The sequence below is a fragment of the Dysidea avara genome, chromosome 6 (genome assembly GCF_963678975.1).
Source record: "Dysidea avara chromosome 6, odDysAvar1.4, whole genome shotgun sequence".
Classification (NCBI taxonomy): domain Eukaryota; kingdom Metazoa; phylum Porifera; class Demospongiae; order Dictyoceratida; family Dysideidae; genus Dysidea; species Dysidea avara.
The window spans coordinates 16,680,435-16,707,096 of NC_089277.1; the positions used below are offsets into that span (position 1 = coordinate 16,680,435).

The following is a 26,662-nucleotide window of genomic DNA, read 5'->3' on the forward strand; positions in this document are numbered from 1 at the left end:
AAGCATACTGCAACTAGGGGGGTCTGGGGGCATGCCCCCCAGGAAAATTTAGAAAAATAGATACTAAAATACTGCAATTTGGAGACATTTCCACATAAAATTCATAGGCCTGTAGATATTTTATATACTGTCTTTAGATTATAGGTATAGCTCTCTGAAGCATTTTGCTAATGGAAAACTTTGGGTAGGTACAGACAACCAAGTACACGATTCACCCTCTCACTATTGCACAACACTGAGTAGGTGCATGTTAGAATAATAATGTTGAAAGTGGAAAATTTTGAAATTTGAACAATACAAGATTGAATATGAAATGGAAAATGTGTACCTGAATTAAATATTGCCATATACATATTAACTACACAAGTAGATGAACAAGCCTTTTAAACAGACCAATGCGCTTCATTGTATGTACAGGTGCAGACAAATTTAGAAAAATCCTATAACAGAACTTGCTACATGTTTCCAGTGAATGTTCTATTAGAGTAGTTAGCTAGCTGACTGCTTTATTAGAGTATCTCGATTTTGTACATCTCCAATGCTGATCCGGGTCCTTGTTGCATAAACTTTAGCATAAATCCACTGATAATACCTTAGAAAGATGTTTATAAGGTGGTTTTATGAGTATTTGTATTATTAGTGATCATATAATTATGCTAAGACAAAATTTCATTATAATACTCAGCATATTGATCAAGTAAAGCCTAAATATGAAGAGGGGGGGGGCTTCGGCCCCCCCCCTGGATCCGCCCCTGCACAATTACCATTGGAAATGCTCTCAGATTCAATCTTGTATTGTTCAAATTTCAAAATTTTCCACTTTCAACATTCTTATTCTAACATGCACATATTCAGTGTTGTGCAATTGTGAGAGGGGTGCATCATGTACTTAGTTGTCTGTATACCTACCCAAACTTTTCCATTAGCAAAATGCTTCAGAGAGCCATACCTATAATCTAAAGGCAGTATACATATATATAAAATATCTACAGGCAGAAAATATTATGAATTTTATGTGGAAATGTCTCCAAATTGCAATATTTTAGCATCTATTTTCCTAGGGGGACATGCCCCCAGACCCCCCTAGTTCCAGCATGCTCTGCATGCTGGGAAGTGTGCTTCGCACACCTCTACCCAAGAGATTAGTACCTTGAGTTAGCCCCCCCCTCCTTTTATAAATCCTAGATCCGCCTCTGCGGTTTCCAAACTCTATTGGTGGTACAAACATGATTCCTCTGGCTGCATGGATGATATTGATGGAACATGACCCAAGCTAAACGAAACTGAATGAGCTGGGATTCGCGTCATCGAGTGCGTGGGCGGCTAGGGATGAGACTACAGCACAACACGGTGCAACACCATAACACACTGTAAATAATGAACCAGGGGCGGTGGAGCAGGCGAAAGAGTGAGGGGGCCAGGCCAGCTGTAAGTTGAAAACCAAAAAAAGGTTACAGCCCAGGGGCGGATACAGGGGGGGGTCAAAGGGGGCTCTTGACCCCTCCTCCAAAAATTTTTAGTATACCAAGATCGAGATACTCTAATAGAGCAGTCACTCTAATAAAGCAGTCACAGTATTAGAACAGTGTGTAGTGAGCTATTTAAGGATTTTTATGTACTTTATCAGCTATAAATGTGCGTGGTTGGTGAGGTGGGCAGGTATTGTCAGCTGGCTGTGACCTTTTTTTTTTTTTTTATCAAACCAGAGACAGTGTAGTGCCTCAGTTCATTTTTGACCCCCCCCTTGCTATAAGTCTGGATCCGCCCCTGTTACAGCCTGCTGACAATAGCTGCTCTCCACCAATTGTATCTCCTTATTTATAACTACACATACGTAGCTAAGTAGCTTGCTACACTGCTCTGAATACTGTGACTGCTCTATTAGAGTGTCCAAATCCTGACTGTTCTATTAGAGTATCTCTATCTTTTCTTGTAAACATTGTCCCATAAAAGTGGGGGGGGGGGCATGGCCCCCCTGGATCCCCCGTCCCCACCGCCTATGTAATGAACACTATTTGGAATAATTCAGACGAGCGCAGTTTGGTGTAAGCCACACCCATCTTTTTCCAAGATAAATGGATTCTCGTGATGATTTTCAAGGTCTAGTTCTGAAGGGTGTTGCTAAACTAGATCACAAGGAACTGGGACGAGGGGCTTATGGGAGAGTTTACGCTGTCAAATATTGTGGAACGACATGTGCCGCCAAAGAGATCCACTCCATTCTGGTCGAAGAGGTGGGAGACGTGGAAATGAGACGAACAGTAGACTCGTTTATGAGGGAGTGTCATCAATGCAGTACATTACGTCATCCAAACGTCATACAGTTCCTAGGTGTTTATTATCCCTCTGTGGGGGCTGGAGGTGTACAGGGAAGGATGCAACTACCAGTAATGGTTATGGAGATGATGGTGGATAGCTTGACCTCCCTGGTGGATAAACATGAGAAGATTCCTGTCCATATAAAATTTTCAGTTGTCCATGACGTCTCCCTTGGTCTATGCTACCTTCACAATCACGATCCTCCTATCGTCCATCGAGACCTCTCCCCTAATAATGTCTTATTGACGGCACATCATGTGGCAAAGATCAGTGATCTTGGAATGGTCAAGGTGATAAAGGCTGATAGTAGAAAGACAATGACTATAGCTCCAGGAACTGTTGACTTTATGCCACCCGAAACACTAACAAAACAACCAGAATATGGTCCTCCCATGGATGTGTTTTCTTTTGCTGGGATAGTCCTCCACACATTTACCCAAGAGTGGCCTAGTCCATCCGAGCAAGTTCAGTTTGACCCCAGCACCAGAAAGATGGTTGCCTTGTCCAAAGTTGAACGTCGTCAGCAGTACCTGGATAGAATGAGAGGAGAGGCTGAAGTATTGAGGCAACTGGTGGAGGAGTATCTGGATTATGATCCTGCTGTGAGGCCGACCATAACAGCTGTCTGTGAGAGGATCCAAGTGAGCAAAGATGTTTACATGAAGGAGTCCCCACAAGATGTTATCACTAAGTGGAGCAGATGGAGAGAGAAAACAAGCAACAGAAGTCAGAAATCAACCACCTGAAATTTGAAGTTGACCAGTTGAATCAACAGCTAGTGAGCGTTATTTGTTTTATCACTACCATATATGGTATTGTTATCTTAGTCCTCCACAAGGAGTGTACCAACACAACAAGTAGCCAGTCAACTTAACAGAGTAACTTTAGGAGGACCAACAACAAAGACATCAAAATTGAAAATAGTAAGTCACTAATGTTAGTACATACTCTATGGGAAATGTCATGTGTGGAGGATAAAGTTTATACTCATGTTAACCCATAATTATAACCATTCAATACTACACTTAAACACTGTCATTTACCAATATCAACTGATCATGGTATAATACAGTGTAATATGGTCACCTGTCTAACCCACTACAACCAGTTATAGCCAATTAGCCAACTTTTAAATTTCTAAGCATTTTGCTTATGACCTGCCACCTATTGGGGTGAAATTTTTGTTGACTAGATTACTGACATCAAAAAGTGTTACCAAAGAATGGTAACAACTTGTAGTTCAGTTTATAATAGAGTTTTGTATCCATTATCAGCTATATTTGTAAGTGATAGATATTATATGTTATTAGCTACTGACAAATATTATTATCCACTCAGGAGGCACCTCCATTAATTCCAGCACTTACCAGTGGCAGGTACCACATAAAATGGACTCAGCTGGCCAATCTTCCTGCTCCAATGTATAGTGCACGTGTCACAGTACAAGACAAGAAGGTCTATGTTGCTGGTGGGGGTAGTCCAGTTGATGATGCTACACATCAAGTATATGTCTATGATGTCAACACTGACCATTGGGATCAGTTACCTCCGTCAAGTCACTGCTATGGTATTCCTCACATCATTGGTAGAATGTTAACTATTATTGGTGGATATCTGTCTGCTACTATGATGGCGACTAATAAAGTTTCTACATTTGATGAAGCTAATCAAACTTGGACATATTATTATCCTAATCTTCTCTCAGTTAGGGACAGACCAGGGGTGGTTACTCACCTGGAGCATGTTATTGTTGCTGGGGGTGGAAAGTTTGTAAACAACACACTAGTACTACAAGATGATATTGAAATCCTCAACTGGATGAAGAGGTCTCATTGGCAGAAAGTGTCCGTTAATCTTCCTGTACCAATGACTGCCTTCACACCCATTATTACCGATGATCAATTACTCATAGTGGGTTATGTTGCTGCTAACAAAAAACATAACAAAAATGCCTACAAGATACCTGTCGATGATATCACAAGATCAGGTGACCAACAACAAACCAGTCCCACCAAATGGATTACTAGTGCCACTCACTACAATACAGCCCTAGTCCCCAGCTCATCCCCACCAGTGGTAGTTGGTGGACAGGATCAAAGTGGTACAACACCAACATCTGATATTAAGATGTATGATGACTCTAGCAAATCATGGAAGAACATTTCATCATTATCATCAGCTAGATCTGAAGTAGCTATTGCAGCAGTCAACAACAATGCCATTATAGTCATTGGAGGATATTCTAAAGGAGACAGTGGGGTTAATGCTATGTCATCCAGTCTTACTACAGTGGAACTGGGACAAGCTCAACTAATACACTTAATAGTGGGTACAATTGTATAACTACTGTATATCTTTGTATGGTGTGTGTACACCACTAATAAGCATACACTGATATTTGTTTGTATGAAAACTTATTGTGTTATTTTTATTGTACTTAATAAAACATTTTACATTATTAAACATGTACACAAAACATGAGAACCAGTAATCAGTTAGTTAACTACAAAGGTACACACAATGGTGTTATTACATCACATGAAATAGTAGCAGGGCAGGATATGAGGGAACTGACAATACTAGTGATCAATTACAACACATTCACAACTGTACACAACTTGTAATAATAACCACACATGGTCTACGTACACAATCATTGATGTCAACTTGTCTATAACACGTCACCAGTAATATCATACCATATATGTACAAATTTTCAAGGGACATTATTTTTGTGGTTGCGTGGTTGACCACAAAATTTTCATCCTGAAAAACATTAACAATTATCAGGGTTAGCTCTACGCATTCTACTAGGTAACCTCAGTGAAAGACGAGTGTTCCTTGATAAAAATTCTGGTGATCAATGAAAATCATATACGTACTTCAAAATCTTGTACATATATGGTATACACAAAAGTACACAGTCCAGTAGCATCACATGATATGGTAAATAAGTTTGGCTACTTGTTATATAACTGATTAATATTCCCACTACTTCTTATATTGTTAATAAAATTAATACAACAGACTTGGAGAATTCACTTTAGAGAACTACACCACAACTAATGTGGAGCCTTAATTTGGGTTACTAAAACTGTACACTTATGATTGTGGTGTGTACTAAACTATAAACAGTTTATAATTCATGTATATCAGGATGTGATCATTGTATCTATTTGAACAATGTCTCATAGTGAGTTTAGTTAGACTGATCATGAAGTAGTTGTAGAGCTTCAATTATCCCATCAAGGTCTCTTCGGAAACCCTCTATTTCTGTATCTTTCCCACGTAGCTTTCTAGTCCATTCTTCCTGCAATGACAACAAGTCATAATAAGACAGTGTATTATGTGACATGTTGAAAGCACAAAATGTAGACACATTACATCATATAGTGTTAACCTCTTACATAGGGATCACTACAATAATCCAACAACTGAATATGTTACTGTATAATACTGTCAACAGCAGCTTGACGTATTATATTGAAATACGTCAAGCGATTAGCCAATAGAATCAGTATTACACTTGTTTGTCAAGGTCTCTTGACAAAAATCTATAATACTAATTTGGATGGCTAAAATAGTGTGGTGTGTTTATATCAGAAGTAAATGTCCGACTTGACAACTATTGTTACCATAGTGATAGATGCCCCAAGGTATATCACAATATGGTTGCTTAGCAACGGTTGCTAGGTAACTGTTGCTAAGGTAAAAGTCATTTTGAGATCATAGCAACGGTTGTTAAGTGTGATTAGTCTTTTACAACGGTTATTTTTCAATTTCTGCTGCATAGCAACAGTTGCTATGGTTGTTGGATTAATTTGTAATAGGATGGATGGTCATGGTATTCGGGATTAATAGTTCTTGCATTGTAATCAGGAAGGAAATAGTGCTCGGCTTCACCTCGCACTATTTTACTCCTTCCTGTTTACAATGCTCGCACTATTAATCCCGAATACCACAGCCATCCACCCTATTACAATTACTAATATGATACGTAGGAATTAACTTTCCCTAATCTCCATTGTTTAAACACCTTATATTGTAATGATCCTACCAGCATTGAAACCAGTAGGCCATTTGTCTCAAAATGATTATTTGGTATGTGCAATGAATTATTTGGTATGTGCAATGAATTATTTGGTATGTGCAATAAATTATTTGGTATGTGCAATAAATTATTTGGTATGTGCAATGAAATATTTGGTATGTTCAATGAACTATTTGGTATGTTCAATGAATTATTTGGTATATTCAATAAATCATTTGGTATATTCAATGATTTTAGTGTTTTATTTTGTGAACTATATTTTTGCGAATTATATATTTTGCATTGGTAAATATTTTGTGTTAGGCATCGTTATCATAATCGGGTTGTTGTTAAGCTTATCAGAGGGCGTGGTAATTATTTCTAAGTGCCTAGCTCTGACAAATTTAAGCCAACACGTGTTAGGGCTACTCCGCCATTTGCCGTAGGGGATGAAAGATACCAAACTATCCCGGACGGGAGTGTTGTGCTATGAATTGTTCTAATCTATGTGCAAAAGGAAATGGATTGAGTTTTTATACTTTCCAAAAGATCCGGATCGAAGAAATACTATAAAATGGATTGCAGTGCTGCATGTCAATAGAAAGGATTGGTAGTTCGCTACCCAGTCAAGCATACGGTCATATGTAGCAGGTAAACAAGCAGTCATTAATGGAGAAAAAGAGTAGCTAACAACCAGTTTGCATCAAACTACGTCCCTTCTATCTTCAAATGTGTTGACAGTCCGATAAGACAAAAATGGAAGCTCAGCTAGTCGCAGATTTTCAAAGAAGAACTTCATGCAGCCTCCAGAAAACGAAGGATACTGGAAAAGACCGAGAACTCTCTGTTAACTGAATAGCAAAAGGAAAAAGCAAAGGAGTGCAGAGTCTAGCAGAAGGAGCAAGAAAACTGGAAGAAGAACAGCCGGTAAAGATTAGAGGAGGAGAGGAAGAGACATGAAGATGAGAGGGAGAGATTGTTAAGAGAAGAAGAAACAAGAGAAAGTGAACGAGCTAGTGTAAGAAAAATGTTGAGGTTGGATGAACTGAACAGATTACAATGAGCTGAAGAAATATTTAACTTAGACTATGATGAACTACACAAGAAATAATGAAGAACTACTCCAGAAGTATAAGGCCGTGGAAGAGCTTGAATTCCTGAGAACAAGAGAAGCCAAACTGAACATGAAGGTCAATTGGTTACAATCAGCTGACAGACAGAGTTTAGAAGACAACAATAAGCAGGTGAAGTTTCATACCGGACTGCCATCTTTTGCAGTTTTGCTAGCTATATACCTGAATGCCATTTTTCTGGCTGTGCTGTGTTTGATCAGCTTTTAATTACTTTGATGAAGTTATGCTTAAATATTCCACATCAAGATTTGGAATGACAAGGGCTCAAACTTGGTTGAACTATAAGAAGTATAACACATGAAAAGTTTTAATAGGCATCACTCAAAAGGCTGGGGTGGAAGGGTATCTGATGTTCATTTGGCTGAAATCTGTGCTCTGCTTTCAACAGTTGCCTGGAGATGTTATCTTGCGGATTGTGGCTTCACAATTGATCAGGCTGCACTGTGCAGAAGTCCTTTTACTAGAGGAAAAAACAGTTAAGTAAGAAATTGACACTGCTTGCCAGCTGTCTCAAGTTAGGATACATGTTGAAAGAGTTATTGGGCTGGTGAGGCAAAAGTTTTCAATATTGCAATCAACTCTTTCTATTAATATGCTCAAAAGTGAAGGAGAGCATATCTCCTATTGATAAAATAGATGCACTATGTAATTGTTGTGACTCGGTAATACCATTTTAACTATCTTTTTTAATGTACACTGTTAATATTTATGTTTAGTATGTGAAATAATGTGCATTGTTGATATTATGTTATTGAAATGTACATGTAAAATAATTAGTGATTTTTTGTCTTCTTTTGATTTCCTCGAGCTCCTTAGCTTGTGGCAGTCTGGACAATAATATTTACCTTTGGCCATCTTTTCCAGTTATTTGTAAGCATAAAATGAAACCATTTTATCACGCAGTCCCTGCTATCACAGAAAATCATGTCATCATAATCTTTCACTTTACCGCAATAGCAGTACCCTTGCTGGTCATTAGAATAACTTGAAGAAGCACTGATATCATTGTTCCTAAAGCTAGCAGTGGCATCCACCTCACCAACCTGAGGATCAGTAGAATCTACTTCGCTTACATCAACAATTGAGCTTGTACCATCTACATCACTAATAGCTGTACTGCCTGATGCCTGTAGTGACATTATTGGTTCCTTCTAAACCACTTTCCCACTAATTCAGGCAATATGGCTAATTTAATAAATGGCTCGACATTACGTATAGCAGAGTCAATAAAATCAGAATCCAGCTCTACCTTCTGGTAAAATTATTTCATCTTCGCTCCAAGCTACACAATCGCAGTATTGTACATGGCATAGTTTCATTTGCAGATAATAGTACATGCATGTAACCTTCTTAAAATGCTACTGTCATAAGGAAAAGGGGGGGGGGGGGGGGATTATCAAGAATGGCCTCAGAGAATGCCTTATTTTTGCAAGAGAAAGGACACTTGATTTCTAAAGCATGACACTTACAATAAATTAGACCATCTGGTGAGGCACATGAATGGAAATTCTGAATCCAAAATAAGGCCACATTGTATCACCATAAATTGTTCATGACATGCTTGCATTTTTTCTGTGTTTGCTACCCTGGCAATATCTTCATGCTTGCACTCATACTGGCATGCAGAGGATGTAAACTAAGGATAGCATATAACTTTGATCAGAGAAACAGATGGTTGCTAGTGTGCAAGGCTTCATGCAACTTGGATACTGTTATCTTTCCCGCACATTGGTCAAACCAAGCGTGACATTTACTCTGATCTCTTGTATGCTCCTCCACCAAACTGCTTGGTTAATGTGAAAGATACAGACCCATAAATATGCTCATATTTGGTCAAAAGGTAATTGTATGTCAGTTCCATTGTTCTTGGATCATGCAGGTCTGTTAAAGGTTTAGATAAAACCCCAAATTCTGTTTGTGGGACATACAAGTCATTATACTCTGCCATCAATCACAGCACAACTGGTTTCCCAACCCTTGAGACATTTCATTACGAAAAGTGGCTAAATCAGAATCAGTAGACTTAGGAATAGAAAGCGTCTTACTTTTTGTAGTGGGCTCTCCACAACCTTCAGTGACAGCTTGCTTGCACTTATGCTTTGGTGTGGTGAAATCTATTTTGCTAATTTCAGAAAAGGGGACACTTCAAAAAGTGCCGCTCTGTTTAGGCCACCATTATTATATTGCTTGTTTCCCATCACCCAATGGAACAAAAAACTGATGTGGGCGGGAGGTGATTAATTGATTATACACTTGATTCTTGTTATTTCAGTCTCTGACTGCTCTATTAGAGTATCTTATCTTGAAGGCAGCTGCATGCAGGACTGTACACCCATGCACCTGGCTGAACAAGAGTGGAGGGTCTTCTACCCTTCTGCTATGTTTATATGCACAGCTAATGCATTTACCTTAAAGCTTAGTCACTCTGTGCCTCATTCTATCATGAAATAGTGCATACATGTGATCTATAATCAAATAATTAAAATTTGGTGCGGCTACCTAAAAATTGATGTGGGCGGTGACGGGAAACAAGAAATTTAATAATGATGGCCATAACTGAAACCCCATACCTTCAGGGTAAGGAAAAGCTTTAAGAATGAGGCTTTTACAAGTGCTATAAACAAGAACTATGGATCTACTGACAGTACAAACACTATCAATGCACTCACCCATCCGTTTACAACTTGATTGAAATCCTCTTGACTTTTTATAAGATTTTAGCTGCTCGTGTGTATAAAGACTGGGAGTCAGTTTGAGGTACGTAGTTATATACATCTCCATACAGTACATCTGGACATTCATGCCCACTCAATAGCTAGCATTTCATTAAGGATCTTCCTCACAACAAATCAGCTTCAATTTATCGAGGTATCGAGTAGCTAAACTTCTTGATCCCACTAGTTGCAAGCACATCAGTTGGTGGTATGTGGTGACTACCCCTAATTGTTGCTGTTAAACTGATATAGCTAGTACCCCCTGCAAATGGCAATGCGCGTCTTACATTTGTGAGAGCCAGGCACTTAGAAATAATTACCACACACCCTGCTCAAGCTCTATAGCGATACTAACAACAACCCGATTATGATAGCAATACCTAACACAAATTATTTACGAACGCAAAATATATAATTCGCAAAAACATAGTTCACAAAATAAAGCACTAAAATTATTGAATATACCAAATGATTATATTGAATATACCAAATAATTCATTGCACATACCAAATAATTCATTGCACATACCAAATAATTCATTGCACATACCTAATAATTCATTGCACATACCAAATAATTCATTGAACATACCAAATAATTCATTGAACATATCAAATAATAATTTTGAAACAAATGGCCTACCATACAGGTCACTACTGCTGATCCATATGACCCATTGACCCAGATAGCAATCCACCGGATTTGACCTAAGTTGAGGCATACACCAAGAGCTACATTTTGGGTGCTCGATTAGCATGTTGAGTATCTTGCTATCTGCAAACTTACGTGGAACTATGCCCACTGACTGATATCGTTATAAACCTTACCTGTTAAGTTTTTTTCATATTGCTACCTTTGTACTATTGTATTTACGTTTGTATTTTGGGTGTGGCTTTGTGCTTACCTATCACACATACTTACAAGTAGTACAACACATTCCAAGTATTAAAGCAGGTGTGGCACATGAAAGAGGCTGGCCTATTGCAAGACTAGACCAATCAAATAGTGAGCATGGCTCCACATAATCCTGTGGGAATGGGTTCATACACATCTACAGACTGCAATACTACTGATAAATGGGAGTGGCTGCACATATGGCTGCAGACAGTCATCTCGATAAGTGGGTGTGGCTCACAAAAAGCTGGGTTGTATCAGACTTGACTATGACACATAAATACACTTACGTATTGTCCAACTAATTTTAATTTACTTCACACGTGAACAAATCCAAGTCAGACCTGGATAATCTATAAAGCGGGTCAGACCCAGAGAAAATGTGACCTGGATGACCTGACCCAGTATCAACACTGGATCCTACTAGCTTGTTAAAGCCCTCACACTTGTACATAATTCATCATTAGTGAAGTGAACTATACTAAAGGAAAGAATGGTATTGGGTTGACCAGGTATACAGTTTTGAGTATTCAGATAGTTGAAAAGTTCAAATAACTGAATCCCATTCACACTGTACTTGGCCTGGGAGGACCAAAGTGCTGCCATATACCGTATTTCCGTACAGTAGCAAAGTAGCTACATAACTGTATTGTACAGTACAGTTATGCACATCATTGGGCAATACAGTGTGAATACTTTGGCAAATACAGTACAGTTACACAGTAATTGTAAAGAATTTCACCAAAACAACCCCAACACTCAGACAGCATTAATGATCACATGTGTGACATTGTAATCACTATAACTAGCCAACTAATCCTACCATAGATACATGACTCTTAACAAGGATTGGAAATGGTGTCACATGCCTAAAATAACTGTGTTTTGAATTGGCATGCGATTCTCATAATTTGCACTGCATACTAAATTTATTGGCCATTGATGGAGTTTTGCAAATTTTGCGAGAGGGATTAGAACCCGTTAACGAAGTGTGCCACCATACTACTAGTTTTGTTGAACTACTTGAGCATTAGATTAATACTTGAAAGACAAATAGTTTCACTAGACAACAACCGTGCAGAATCACAAGAACAGAAACACTAGTCTTGCGTGGCTTTTTCTCTCACAGCGCTTATCGATTGGAAATAGCAGGCACTTATAATTTCCAATTGATAAACACCATGGGAGAAAAAGTGGTCTGGCCACACGAGACTACAGAAACACAAGGGTATTTCAGCACCAAGCAAAGTTGTAATAAAGAAAACATACAACATTTAAACCAGGGGTACGACTTACAAACAGTTCTGTACAATTCTAATGACCAAAGGTGTCCTAAAAAGCCATGTATCGTTGATACCAGGAAGTGTGTGCAGAGGCTATAGGAACAGAAACGTACCTTGGTGTAGAAGTGATATCAAAACGGCATGATATAACATGTTTCTTCTGTGGAAAAGGCCACTCAGTAGCTTCCACCAAAGCAGCTTGTATCACTCAACTTTACAGATCTTTCATATTTTACAAAACCTACAGTAACAGTCTACAGTAAGAAGAAAAGTTAGTCTTTTCATGCTCTTCAAAGCAATATCAAGTGAAACGTGCCTTGCATCTAACTAGTGATGTCAAATGTGCAAGTAGAATACCGGGTACGTGACACTGTTTCCAATCCCTATTAAGAGCGTATATCTGTTTCTTCTACAACAAGAAATAGATTATATGAACACTTACTGATAGTATAATAACCAAAATTTGGAGCAGTTTGGACATGCTACGAACAAGTCAACCAGGAAGTATAATAGTAATACCATCTAAAATGTAACTGTGTGTACAAAACTACAGCACTCGGTGTGTTGAGGCAAATACAATACTCAGATTTGCCTTGTACTGTATTAGCCTCTTGACTCACCCCCCACCCTATATTTATAGTACAAATGTGCACCAGTGCTTTTAACTATAACATACAGAACCCTGTTCAATACTTTAATAGAATTAGACAAGATACTCTAATAGAACAGTCATTTCTACTGTTAGGATAATGGAATGTTTAGTTAATTGATGGGTTGGTCCTTAAGTCAGTCCATCAGTCAGTCAGTCAGTTAATCAGTTAGTTAGTCAGTCAGTTGGATATTAGAAATCCCCGCAAACATTAATTTGTAGCAGCTTATAAATTATCAAAATCATCTTTGAAGACACTTTTGGGCTTCAATATACCTAACCATGCAATAATGCTGAGGCAGGATGAAGGTATTGTGAGACAGATTTCTGGTCGTCGTCGGAAAGCCCAAACTTTCTTAATTCCTACTATACAGTACTGTCGTACTGTACAATAATAACACATCAATAATTATAGTTAAGTTACTTTCTTTGAAGAGGTTCCACTGTATACACCACCCTTAAACCCCTGTACACACCACACACTATACCTGAAGTATAGAGATTTGGTCAGTCATTTCTAACTGGTTGGTAGTGAGTAGAGACTGAAGTCTTGTCTCATATTGAAATATTCTGTTAACACAAAATATAAACCAACAAGCAGTAATTTGACTATATTTTATACCTGTTCTCCAGGGTAGTTAGCTTCAATAGTAGTGAATGGAAGTGATGCATTTCCTAAAGCAAAAAAGAGTCACACAACCTTCAATATAATAAATAAACCATTACTCCTGTACAGGAATATTTCTTAAGACACATATTCTGACTGTTATATTAGAGTATCAGTTTTACAACACAGACATAGACCATGTCCAGTATGTACAGTCCTCCATGGAGGTTACCCACTTGACAGGGGATGCTGTGTAACCCACTAGAAGACTGTTCATTGAACAAAACCCCAAAAAGGGTGGACAAACATTTAGGAAACATACAGAGGAGGTTGGACACGCACACATGAGCGCATACATTTTGTATTGAAAATTTAACCAAGCATTCACGAAAGTTTTCACAAATACCATTCGAGAGTGCACTTGAAGTTTAGTCTATTCAGCTGGTCTACCCCATTCAACCCCACTACTCCAGGCACGTAAATTGCTCTTGAAATCTACAGTGATCACGTGTGTAAGCATTTACTGTGTGGAATCCATGTGTAATACTATAGGGACGCCCTATGTACGTGTATTTAAGCACAATAATTGTTGAAGAAAGCAATGTGCACGCTAACAAAGTCTCTCAGGGTATTGAAAAAGAAGAGTGGACGCCGCTAGTTTGGCCTCACAGAGAATCGAAGAGAATTAGGAAGCAGCACACCCACCTTGCAATAAGAATTTGCTGTTCATCTTAAGAAGCACAAGGTAACGTGGTATGGATATTGCTAAACACTCCTTCTAACACTTACTCCTCGTCACATATTAGAAATATACAATTAACAGTAATAAGTTTGAGAAGCGGTAGTATCGTGTCCAATCTCCTCTGGGAAACATACATGCTTTTGGATCACCAATCAGAAAGTATGCTAGAGTGAATGTTTGATGCAATGTCCTGTTGTAGGTGGAATTTCCTGACCATGCAAGTGTTATGGTGTGTTACCAGACCCATGGTAAAGAAATGGCAGAAAATACACAGGGTATAAAAATCATCTACACGCACGTACGCACGCACGCACGCACGCACACACACACACACTTACAGGAGTGTGTCCTTTGGTTGCTTGCAGTAACTCTTCCTTCAATACTTTCACTTCCTTACTCAGTTGGTCTTCCTTTTGTCTGGAGCACACCAACAATTGGTCATGTTGTTTGTGTCTGTGAAGTTGTTGTTTCAGTCGTGATATTGTCACCTGTAAGAGTTACGTGTATTTTATAAAGAGTTTGACCTCTTCCTAAAGGAACTTATACTTTAGGAAATCAAATATTTACAGGCATTGTTCAACTTAGGGTCTATCATAGCTGATTCAGTCACTAACCTGTTGTGTAGCTAACTGTGATTTGAATTGTGTTACACTTGACTCAGACTGGTGTGATGTGTACTGTTCAATCAGTTGCTTTGTCATCAGCTGATGTTTATGGTGGATATCAGCAATCTGTTGATAACATTTAGAATGACAAACACATCACAAGATCTTGTTATACACTCTGTGATACTCATATAGAGAGACTTAAAACTTGAACACTTTACACACCTCTTCTTCTTGCTTCATCTGTAGCTGTTTAGTGTGAGCCTCAGACTCTGCTAGTTTCATTTCATATTTCACTTTCTGATGAGTCATCTCAAGTTCTAACTGCTTCAACTATACGAATGGTTGAAAGATAAATGACATGGAAGAGGATGAACACATAAGGAATTCAATAGCTACTATGTTTCATGTTTACTGTGACATTGTCAATTGTACTAACAAATAAGAAAGTTCTGTACCTACTGTGGCACTGTTGACAAAAAAAAAAATTCAGTTAATGTTTATACAATGCTTCCGCGCTGTTGATAATACAAACACATAATGGAACCCTCGCTAGTGCGAGACTTGCTTATGTCCACCAGAATAAATGTGAACTAAGAAGGAACCTACATTATACACCCACGGAAGAGCTGACCTGCAGACTAACTGCCAACTGAGGTTTGCCTATTAAGCATGATGATATCTTTCACAATCTGTATGAAGGTGAGTTTAAAAGGTTGACTTGCCTTCACTAACTGTTAAACTGCAGTTGAAGCTACGTACATAGGGTTACAACTTAACTTCATACAACTAGTACGCAGAAATTACTGCCAGACACCTTGTAAAAAAAAACATTTGTCTAGTTGCCTGATCTGTGAGATATATTGTATGGCCTGAGATATATAGTCTTATTAATGAGGTCATGAAGTACACCTTAGCTATGTTTGGTACCTCCTTGACATGGTCACTATAATGAGGTGGTCTTATTAATGAGGTCATGAAGTACACCTTAACTATGTTTGGGACTTACTTGACATGGTCACTATACTGAGGTGGTCTTATTAGTGACGTCATGAAGAACACCTTAGCTTTGTTTGCGACCTACTTGACTGGTCTGGAACTACCTATACCTTCGCAAAAAGTAAGGGTCTGATGAAATACAGATCCGATATCATTTTAAAGGAATTCAACTAGGCAGAGTGCGTAACTGTTGGTTATGCCAGATGATATCCCTCCAATTCAAATAAAAGCATGGTGTTGCCTAGGCGATTTATCTGTTATCATCATCGGCACACATTAATTGGAATTTTGACACTACAAATGATATGGGACGTGACCCTTACTTTTGTGAAGGGGCAGGCAGCACTGGATTACTACTTGATATGGTCACTATAATGAAGTGGTCTTAATGTGGCCTAACTACTAAGCTTACAGTTGTAGATATCACAAACCAGTTTACCTGGTTTTTCAGACTGGCATTTTCTTGCAAAATTAAAGAAGTCATTTCAGCATTGTTAGCACTGACATGTTGAGCTGAAAGTAAAGCATCTCGTTCTTGCTGCAGCATGGAATATGCTCTCCTGAGCTCTGCAACCTCAGTGGAAAGATCAGCAGAATACTGAGAATTTCTTTTGATGCCATTTTCTGAGTACGTCGCACAAATTGTCTTTTTCTTCTCTAACTCTTCCTTCAGAGCTTGTATTTGTTCTTCATACATCACCTGTGTAATGGAATCGTAAGGGTCATAATATAATATTGTGTGTGTGACTGTCTGTCTGTGTGTAGTGCGTGCACAGTGGTTGATTGCTGATTTTATTATGGAGAGACACCTTCTTGATCATATCAGCAATCATAGTGTTTAAACAACTATTGTTTGGAGTACTGCAAAGGACGTGGCCTTTTCATGTGACCAAGAAATGGTGGTCAGGGTTCTGCCCACACTTGTAGGCAGTGGTTCAAAGTGACCAGTACCTCTAAAAACCGACCAGTACCCTCTTAAATCCAACCAGTACAATTCTTAAGTATATCTCTAATACATATAACACACAGTATATCAGTTCATGTTAACTTTAGGCCACCACTCAGGAATCTCTGGGCAGAACCCTGGGTGGTGTAATGGAGTGTTGTCTGACCTGAAGGTCATCAGTATTGATGACTGCTGTACCAAGATAGGACTGAGTATGTAGCGCTCAAGCAAGTGAAGTTGCACATACCACACACACACACACACACACACACACACACACACACACACACACACACACACACACACACACACACACACACACACACACACACACACACACACACACACACGCACACACACACACCTCCATGTTTGTATGCTTCTGGTGTAGAGATCTAATCTTCAAACTCATCTCCTTGTCTTTAGCCTCAAGTTCTTGTTCTAATCGTTGCACCCTGTTGTTAAGGTAGGTAGTATGGTTTGATGATGAATCATCTTCAGATGATTTGCTAGCATAGATCAGTGATGTTATGGAGTCTGGATATCTCCGACGAATAGATGTCTCCATTGCTTTAATCTATGAACAAATAAACACACACATACTACTCATCACTACAGTACAGTAAAGGGAGCAGATTAAAGTTTTATCCATACAAAAGGTTTGATATTTTCTCACAGGAAACACATATCAGTACTGATAGTAATGGTGTTCTAGTAATGGATAATTATTTTATGAGCAAAAACACACCACACACAAACACACACACAAGTCAAAGCAAAGCCTATGGCAGCTGTGTGTCGAACACAGCTATTGCCGACCAGTGAACCAGCACTAGGATTGCCTGTGCACCACTCAGGCACTTGAAGGTAAATCCTCCTAGGGCAGGGCTAGTAACCCACAAGAGGACTGTCCAGGTCTCACAGAGAGAGGTCATGAAATTTGAAGTTTTACAACGACCCCAACACCACTAAATGAGACAAGGACATTTGCTCCCATTGCTGGGTGGGGTGCACACACACATGCACACGCATGCATGCACACACACACACACACATGTATGCACGCACGTGCTGTGACATGCACACACACTCACTGCACACACACACACACGCACAAACATGCACACACTTCACACATATGGTACCACTCAAATGTAACGTCTTGCAAGTGTGAACAATTAAAAAACAAGGTAATTAAAGGGTGTGGCACCCATGTTGCTCACAGGTATTCCTTCCATTTCATTTGGGATGAATACTCGTGAGTGAATCGGGTGCCACGCCCTTTGATTAGTTCGTTTTATAATTGCTCACACTCACACGAGACGATGTTACATTCAAACAGTACCGCATCAGTGTTGAAACTACCGTAGGTAAGCAAGATAATTCACTGACCTAAACAGCCTTCTGAGTCAGACCTGAAACTGACTTTGGCTTAATTAAAGCAGAGGCACGGGCTAAACCCTACATTTTGCCAGTGGATACTATTAAATATTAGTTAGTGCAACCGAGGTATTCAATTCTGGGTAGCCAAGCCCACATTGTCTGAGGGGCTCTATATAGCATAGAAACCTTGTTAATGATTTACTGAATGAAGTAGGTAAAGAAAGAGCAAGAAAAATTGGTAAATTCTGTATGATACAGTAGTATCGGGATTTACCTGTATCCTTAAGTCAAGTTGATCATGTCAGTGTCACTGTACTAGCTGGCATAACATTCATAACATTATATTACATGACAATAGTGCCAGTATCAAGTAGCTACTATGTTGGGATAGAATGATGATTGAGTAAGCTATTAAGAAGCAAGCTGGGTACTAACATCAAGATTAACTTTCGTGTGGCAGTGCCACACAGTGACATTGGTGTATTGAATGCCTAGATCTGAATGTTAATGATGCTTGTTTTGTACAGAAAAGTTTGGTTTTGTGACTTTTGTTTGATGGATGTAGCCGGCAAGACACTAACTATTTAATAACCCCACCACAGGTTTGTATTGAATGCAGTAACCTCAGACATCAAAGGAAATATAAAAGTTTTCCAAGAGCAAAAGGTAAACACGCACACACGCACATCCCTGTATGTAGATTCAGACTGTGTATATTAACTAAACAGTAACACAAACAAACTTTACTCATGTACACAAAAATTGTGTGTGGTTCTAATAGGATGACTAGTAACATTTTCAAGCTGTATTAAAGCCTACCTATAGAAAAGTAGTAAGAATATAGATGATAAGATAATAGTTATCTGCAGTGGCGTAGCTAGAGATTTAGCCATGCCCGGGCATTGGGTGGGCAGACCCCAAAGCATGCAACACACATACACATGCCCATTTTCATATGGACATCAATATATTATCAACAAAAAAACACACCTAGCTACGATGACTATCTGCATGATCTAACTATCCTTGTGTGCAGGAAACTACGATGACTATCTGTACGATCCAGCTATCCTATATCTGTGTGTAGGAAGCTATAGCCTCACTAGTCATAAACGCTAAAACATTGGTTGCCTTCGCTACCTTGTACTGGCCACACCTTGTCAGACCTGGTTGTATAGCACAGGGCGCTTACTATCACGTGGCAGTGCCGTAATACCACCTGGCACCTGCAACAGATCAGAACAAATAACCTGTTCAAATAAGACGTTATTCCATACCGTCATTAAAATGTCTAAGCATTGAACTCAAAATTTCCAATGGGTTACTTGGGTGTTCTCGCTAACATTTAATCGTTTCACAAACTACAACTGTCAGATCACCAGCCAGCCTCCATTCCGCGTGTTCCCTTACAAAGAAAAGTTGTGCATGTATGAAGTGGGTAGACAGTAATAGTGCCATCAGTACAAGTTTTACGATAATTTTATTTTTCTGTTTTTATCTTTCCCAGCAAACTTCTGGATAACTTCATCCATTGAAATATTTGCTGACAGGTCCCGTTCGATGGACAAGATAGCCAAGTTATTCAACCGTTCCTCAGACATTGTGGATCGCAAGAAGCTCTTAGTACGCTTAAGGCATGAAAATGACCTTTCACACTCTGCAGTGTTTACCACTATAGTGAGAGAAATTTGAAGAAGTTTAACCAGGGTAGGGAATGTAACCTTTAATGGATAGATTTCTTTGAGCACATCACTAATGGAGGTGAGGTCTTTTTCATCTAATGTACGTTTAGCTACTAAACATTCTGCTGTGAGCAAATCTTTACTAAGATTATATCCTTCAATTAAAGATGCCAGGTGGTCTATATCAAGAAAGTGTACTGACTCTGGACTGCAACACTGGATTGCTTTCATCAGTGCCAGATTGTTACCCTCAAACCTTTTGTGAAGCTCAGACATCATGGCATCAATAACTGGATAATATAAGGAAATCTTATACTCTTCATGACGCTCTACTGGCTGTCTTGATCCTACAGATTGCAGGATAACACCATGTTCAAGCCGTTTTGGCAATCGCTGGCTACGTTGGGGCCGACTATTTAGTGGGGAAACTTCAATGTTAAGTGAGGAAGCCACATCACTGACATATTTATACAACTTTCTCCACTCTCCATCACTTCTAAACTGTTGAAGAGTTTTCATGGTTCCCTCTACCAATTCAGCTGCTTTGGCCATGTCAGTTTGTGAAGTCTGGAGCTGATCAGCTAGTTGTTTTGTGAGAAACAGCAATCGACTGATTGTGACAAGAGTTGTCAGGAACTTAAAGCAATGTACCTGGAGCAAAATTCCTTTGGCTTCAACTACTTTTACTTTGTCGTCACTATCAACTACTTTCTGCAGTGTTGCAAGGATAGCCCGAAATGTACTACAGACTGCATCAACAGCAAGAAACCTACAGGCCCAACGAGTATCTGACAACTTTTGTAATTGACGAAGTGGTTTGTTGGGATATAAATCATGTTGCTGCTCTATGTACAATTTATGTACCTTATTTGTGGACATGAAAACATACAATGTTTTCATTAAGGCAAAAAATTCTGAGGCCACTGATACTATTTTAGTGGTGTCCACTTAAACCAAGTTCAAACAATGTGTATAACAGTGCACATAAACAGCCTGGGGAGCCACTTGCTTGATACGCTGTTGTACACCTGTGCAACACCCACTCATGACAGATGCCCCATCATTTAAGGTGCTTATTATGTGAGCAGCTAGACTTTCTGCATTCTGACACCTTGCTTCAACGTATGTTAGGAACCGTTCATGTTCTGTTGCAGACCCTAGATCAACATACCTTAAAATAAAGGCCAATTGTTCGACTTTGCTGCAGTCTCTCGTTTCATCTGCTAATATCGAATACATACCAGCCTTCTTGACATCTGCACAAATTTTGGCTTGGACTATGTCACCCATACAGCCTAATATCTCATTCTGAATCATGGGTGATGTATATTTTGCAGTTTTTGTTATAGCCATTCTTTTCCGTACTACTGGATCATGTTTAGCTATCAATTCAAACATTTCTAGAAAGTTTCCCCTATTTGAAGATTCTATCCCTTCCCTATGACCACGAATTGAGATGTATTGCCTGCTACAGAGCAACAGTACTTCTGCTATGGTTTTTATGTAATGTTTGTTTTCTTGAATAACAATATCCCAGGAATTGTCTATCTGGTTGGGAAGCAAAGTACCGCGCTTGGAATTAATTTTGTACTGTTCCCATGCCACCATAGCTTCTTTGTGGCTAAGGCTATTTGAGTGACCAACAAGAGCTCCCTTTTTACCAGTAGCATGCTTCCAGTCTTTAAACCCAGATAAAGTAAATACTTGTTCAGGTCTACTCTTACCCATAGCACTCTGTGCACCAAGCAACCGACAAGGGTAGCAATAGCAAGCATCTGTCTCTACTGAATACTCTAGCCAATCATACTGTTTATACCAGGCTGCATTAAAGTACCTTGGTACTTTTGAAATCATAGTTGAGGGATACTTTACTTTAACAGGCTGAACCGGAGGAAAGGCTATTGTTTCAGCAATATCTTTTGGCAAGCATGAAGAAAACTCAAGTGTAGTTCTACAGGCCAAGGATGAAGCACTACATACTTCAGTTGTGGAGCCAGTTGCAGCTGTGCTGGAGGTATCATTATTGGGCCCACGGTAATCCCCAAACAACTGAGATGTGCTACTAGTAGCTGTGCCTATGGAGAAAGATTTATCCAATGCTGCGCTACTACACGCAATTGCATGATGTGATTGTGGCACTTCATACTCATGCCATCAACCTCGTCAGGACCTGGTGAGAATTGAGGTGAGAACCTAGTTGCAAAGCTGGTTTCTTCATCATCATCTGAACTATACACCATAACAGGTGTACAACAAGGGCTAGGGCTTTTAGACGTTTTCACCAAAGCAGCATAAATCTCATCATCAATCCCATCATCATTATAAAACTCACCTTCAACTTTGTGATCTTCCCTCAAGTTGATTAGCTGATACTGTTCTGAGTCTTGATTAGTAACTTTGCTTGTATCCTCACTGATATTGATTATTAGTTGAGACTCTTCATTGGAGGAAGGCCCAGGATCTTCTGTGGCTTTTGCCTGCTTTGCAGTGCTCTTTTGCTTGACAAAATAAAACAATGATAGCTGCTTCACAGCACTCATTAATCGCTAGACGAACAGCTGGAATTCTGAAAATATTGTCACAACGAGGCTATGCTCCACGATCGATGTCAACACGTGTTTAATTATATCACGTGTAACAGCGCAATTACCTGCCTGCAAATACAGAAGGAAAACCCTTGGGAAAACCCCTAAAATAACCCTTGGGACGAGCGCTGAACACAACCTCGGACACAACTTGTAATACGTGGTGTACTTCGTGTGTGTATTCTAAAACAGTCTTTTGGTGAACGGCGAGTCCAGTGTACGGGTACAGTTCTTAAGCTCACGTGCTTAATAACTGGAAAAGCTGATGGTAGGGAAGAATATCTTGATGCCCGGGCATTCGCCACTGGTTATCTGCTCTATACTTTTGAGGTACGTATGTGATATACCAGGAGCGCATCAAATCCTATGGACAAGGGAGCATGTAACTTCATAAAGAGCGAAATTCAAACATGGCTGCCGTGTACAATAATGAGCCTTATCCACAATGACGTTTTATGACATCACGAGAATAAAAATAGCCGCGATAGTTGGGGGACTATTACATAAGCACCTATGGACAAAAAATTGTAATTGCTCATATTTCAGCTAGGAAAGAAGATATCGAGTTCTAAACAACAGGTACAGTCAAGTTTTATATAAGACATTAGGACAAAAGACTTTTGTCGCGTTTAAAATTTTTTTCCAAAATAGCGTACGTTTACATTAGCTTTTGGTACTTTATAACCATACCTGTTGGTTAATGGTTGATATCTCCATGCCTAGCTGAAATATGAGCAATCGAAAATTTATCTCCATAGGTGCCTGTATAACAGTCCCCCAACTATCGCGGCCATTTTTATTCTCGTGATGTCATAAAACGTCATTGTGGATAAGGCTCATAAGTAACTTTTAAAATTTCCTAAGTAGGATATTATGCGCAGGCGCATGCTCAAGTACGTCACGTTTCTGCTGCGACAAAAGCGAAGTCATGATGGAGGGATAGTAGCACAGGCTTAGCAGGACAATCTTTCCACAGTCTGGAATCACACGGAATTACTCCACTCGACTATTCCAAGTTCTACCGTCGACTCGACGATCTTCCTAGTAAAGCAGCTTAACATAAAGTTGCTTCAATAGGAGGTTCAATTTGTTTAAGGAATGGTCAAGATTGTTGTGTAGATCAAATTACTTTATTAATAGGATCACCAATGATTTGAATAACCGCTTACCTACTTACATTGTAAATAGTACTTCAATTAATACTTTTAAATCATTGTTAGGCAGTTATTTACTAGATTCAAGATTTATTTTTGTATAATACTTTGCATTGATCGGGTATACAGGCTATGCCTTTACCCATATTTATAATCATAAGACGATGGAGTAGCAACCCATTTGGTGTATCTCTGTTGCACGTACGAATGATGTAACCAATTATATACATAGTAACTATGTTTGAATTTCGCCCGTAGTATTGGTAGTGTACGGAGTTACACGCTCCCTTGTCCATAGGATTCACTGAGTTCCTGGTTATACAAATACTGGTTCAGATCAGAATAATCTAATTAAGCAGTCATGTATCTTGATTTGAACCTGCTCCCGCCCTCTAACCCAATGTATATCAGTGTCTTGTTTAACAACTGTAAATTCTCAAGGTGTTTAAAAATGGACTGTCGCTGGCTGAAGAAGACAAAAGAAGTAGACCTGACAAAGTATGATCCAGCTGACCCCACCCAGTATTAATCCCGATACTTATACACACTTCCTCTTCTTCTTCATTACCCAGTTACAGGTCAGAGGGACAGACAACAAGAAGGGTAGACCATCAGGTTACCAGTGTACACCTGATTTACTGGTAATGATCATGACACAATAACAAGATATTCCAGCAGTAATATGTGGCACTGACAATGTGACAAGCCAGTATCTGCCCTAACAACTTGAAAACACTTTAAAGAGATACCAGGCTGGTATCATCAGATAGCATGCTATGCTTGGAGCACAGCAATCCAACCCCATGATTGTTGTCATCATATACGAGCTAATAACCAATGCCTCAAGGGGACATTGACTGACATCGTGATAAAACCACCACCTCTCCCACCACTACACCCACACACACGCACACGTACCTGCTTCTCAAGTTGTTGTATTCTAGCAGCATCTGCAGCTCTCTCTTTTGTCAATTTTTTATCAGTGATCTGAGGTGGTGAACACATGTACAAAATTGTTGTGTAAATATGGTGGACACCAAACTATCCAAAGTGCCCATTATAAAGAAGTTACAGTGTAACAGTATAATATGATCTTACGTACTTTCTTTGACAGTTTCTCTTTTAATGTAGTAATTTCCTTGTCTTTTTGCTGCACTAGTTCAACATTGTTCTCTATCAGTTGTTGGTTCTCCATGTACCACTTTAACTGTTGCTTCAACCGTTTAACCTCCGACCCAAGACTTGACTCCAGTTCAGTATACTTAGAGCTGGAGACACTGTCAACAAGTCTTTGTTCCAAATCTTTGCTATTATGTAATAATAAAATTATTGTGGATAAGTGGTTTATTTTCTTGTAGAGTACACATGATTTACATATTGTGTTAATCCACATTAACAACCTCCTGTGTTATTGTATGTTACATATGGTACATACAGTGTAACCTCTTTGTAATGGACACAGAAATTTTATAAAAAGTGTTCTCTTTCAGAGGAAAAGTACGAAACTAATAAAATATTTTATCCATATTACAGAGCTGGTGTCCTAGAGTCCTTTAAGAAGAGGTTCCACTGTACACATCCTGTACAGTATACATTACTTGACAGTTAGTGATCTGTGTAGCTCATTTTGTATTGAAGAGTTTTGTGTTTCCAGTTCAGAGACATGTTCATGTAGCTGGGAACATGTTGAGGAGACACTGGCAAGGTGTGTCTCCAGTTGGGAGATCCTCTCCAGTCCTAGAGCCCCTCTTCCTTTGCCTGCAGCTAGCAGCTGCTCATCTTTCTTTTGTAACTCTTCCCTGCGGAGATCAAACATCATATGTTCTATGGTAAGTTTATACATACAAGTTCACAAATATTTGGAATTTTCAACTAGAGTAGGGACCATAGCACATCAATAAAAAGTACTGAAACAAGCTGGAGTAGTGCATGATATTAAATCACAGTAAAACAATAAGAAGAGTTATATCCCTACTGTGCATTTCATTCTTAACTTTTTTGTGTACTTATTTGTTAACATTTTTGGTAAAATAGAATTATATTATGACTGGTGAACCCACGCATAACACATCAAAAGAAAGAAATGGAGCTGTGTGCCCCAGCTATCAATATCATCTGAAAGGTGAAGTACCCGTTATGCTTCGTTGTCAGCTATGTTCAACCCATTACACAGCATTAAAATCAGGAACTGTTTGAAAAACATCTCTGCAATCAAAGTAGCCACAATGAAAAATACAGATGATTTCCATTACGAAGGGAAGCCATCACGTGCTACCGCCAAATCGACACTTTCGCTGTCAGCAAAGATGAATGGGACACAAAGGAGGACACTGATAAGTCCATAAAGAATGCATTGTATGTACTGCGGTATGCCAAAAGGCACCTCTCAGGCTGAAGCGATGTCAGACTGTGACAAAATCAAGCCTGTAGCCTTTACTTGCTTGGGCTTAGTTTTACCTAACCAATACTGCCTCATCATCGTCTGGGAAGAGTGGGGCTAGTTTTTGGGTGATTGTTTTCATGGGACTTTTGTAGTCCCTACTGTACAGTATTATTGTACTGTATGATACACAGACAACATGCTCATTCTAGTTCTTTTACTAATAAAGCAAATACAATCATTTAGATGTAGATCACTTTGTACGGTACTTTCTAAGTAAGTAGTGACATTGGAACAGAAACTTTTTCTGACAAGGAGTACGCACACGCACGCACGCACGCACGCACACACACGCACACACACTTAGCATTGGCAAGCTGCTGAGCAAGCTGTTGGTTTTCTTCAAATGCTCTCATCTGAATAGTCTTCAATTCATTCCTAGCTTTAGTCAGTTCCTCATACACTCGTTCATTCTCCTAGGTAAATACATAAGAGACCATGTCAAGTAGATCACAACATACATAGCTAAGATGTACTACATGACCCAATATTGTGA

At 39.1% G+C, this 26,662-nt stretch overlaps 2 protein-coding genes across 4 annotated transcripts in view; one reads left to right on the top strand and one right to left on the bottom strand.

Moving 5' to 3' along the window:
* The window catches only part of LOC136257385 (centrosomal protein of 162 kDa-like), a 108,048-nt gene that overhangs the window by 77,664 nt on the left and 3,722 nt on the right, over positions 1–26,662 (bottom strand). The window contains exons 8-19 of one of the 3 annotated variants that reach the window (XM_066050567.1): positions 26,470–26,582; positions 25,325–25,525; positions 24,829–25,033; positions 24,645–24,713; positions 17,287–17,499; positions 16,416–16,676; positions 15,203–15,310; positions 14,987–15,103; positions 14,711–14,860; positions 13,646–13,698; positions 13,512–13,593; positions 5,450–5,629 (exon numbers count right to left, since the gene is read on the bottom strand). In XM_066050567.1, coding sequence (XP_065906639.1) covers positions 5,519–5,629; positions 13,512–13,593; positions 13,646–13,698; positions 14,711–14,860; positions 14,987–15,103; positions 15,203–15,310; positions 16,416–16,676; positions 17,287–17,499; positions 24,645–24,713; positions 24,829–25,033; positions 25,325–25,525; positions 26,470–26,582 — 1,683 coding nt within the window. In that variant the 3' untranslated portion in view covers positions 5,450–5,518. Of the gene's footprint in view, positions 1–5,449; positions 5,630–13,511; positions 13,594–13,645; positions 13,699–14,710; positions 14,861–14,986; positions 15,104–15,202; positions 15,311–16,415; positions 16,677–17,286; positions 17,500–24,644; positions 24,714–24,828; positions 25,034–25,324; positions 25,526–26,469; positions 26,583–26,662 lie in introns of those variants that run through there. The other 2 variants (XM_066050569.1, XM_066050568.1) reach the window with 2 other exon arrangements.
* Positions 2,615–4,792, top strand: LOC136257388 (kelch-like protein 3). The gene is made up of 3 exons (XM_066050572.1): positions 2,615–3,097; positions 3,147–3,242; positions 3,658–4,792. The coding sequence occupies exons 1-3, from the start codon at positions 3,020–3,022 to the stop codon at positions 4,660–4,662; spliced, it is 1,179 nt and encodes a 392-aa protein (XP_065906644.1). The 5' UTR covers positions 2,615–3,019; the 3' UTR covers positions 4,663–4,792.

Coding starts and splice junctions, on each gene's coding strand:
- LOC136257388 (XM_066050572.1), top strand. CDS start 3,020: ATGGAGAGAGAAAACAAGCAACAGAAGTCAGAAATCAACCACCTGAAA. Junction 3,098..3,146: donor ACCAGTTGAATCAACAGCTA/GTGAGCGTTATT, acceptor TTGTTATCTTAG/TCCTCCACAAGGAGTGTACC. Junction 3,243..3,657: donor AGACATCAAAATTGAAAATA/GTAAGTCACTAA, acceptor TTATCCACTCAG/GAGGCACCTCCATTAATTCC.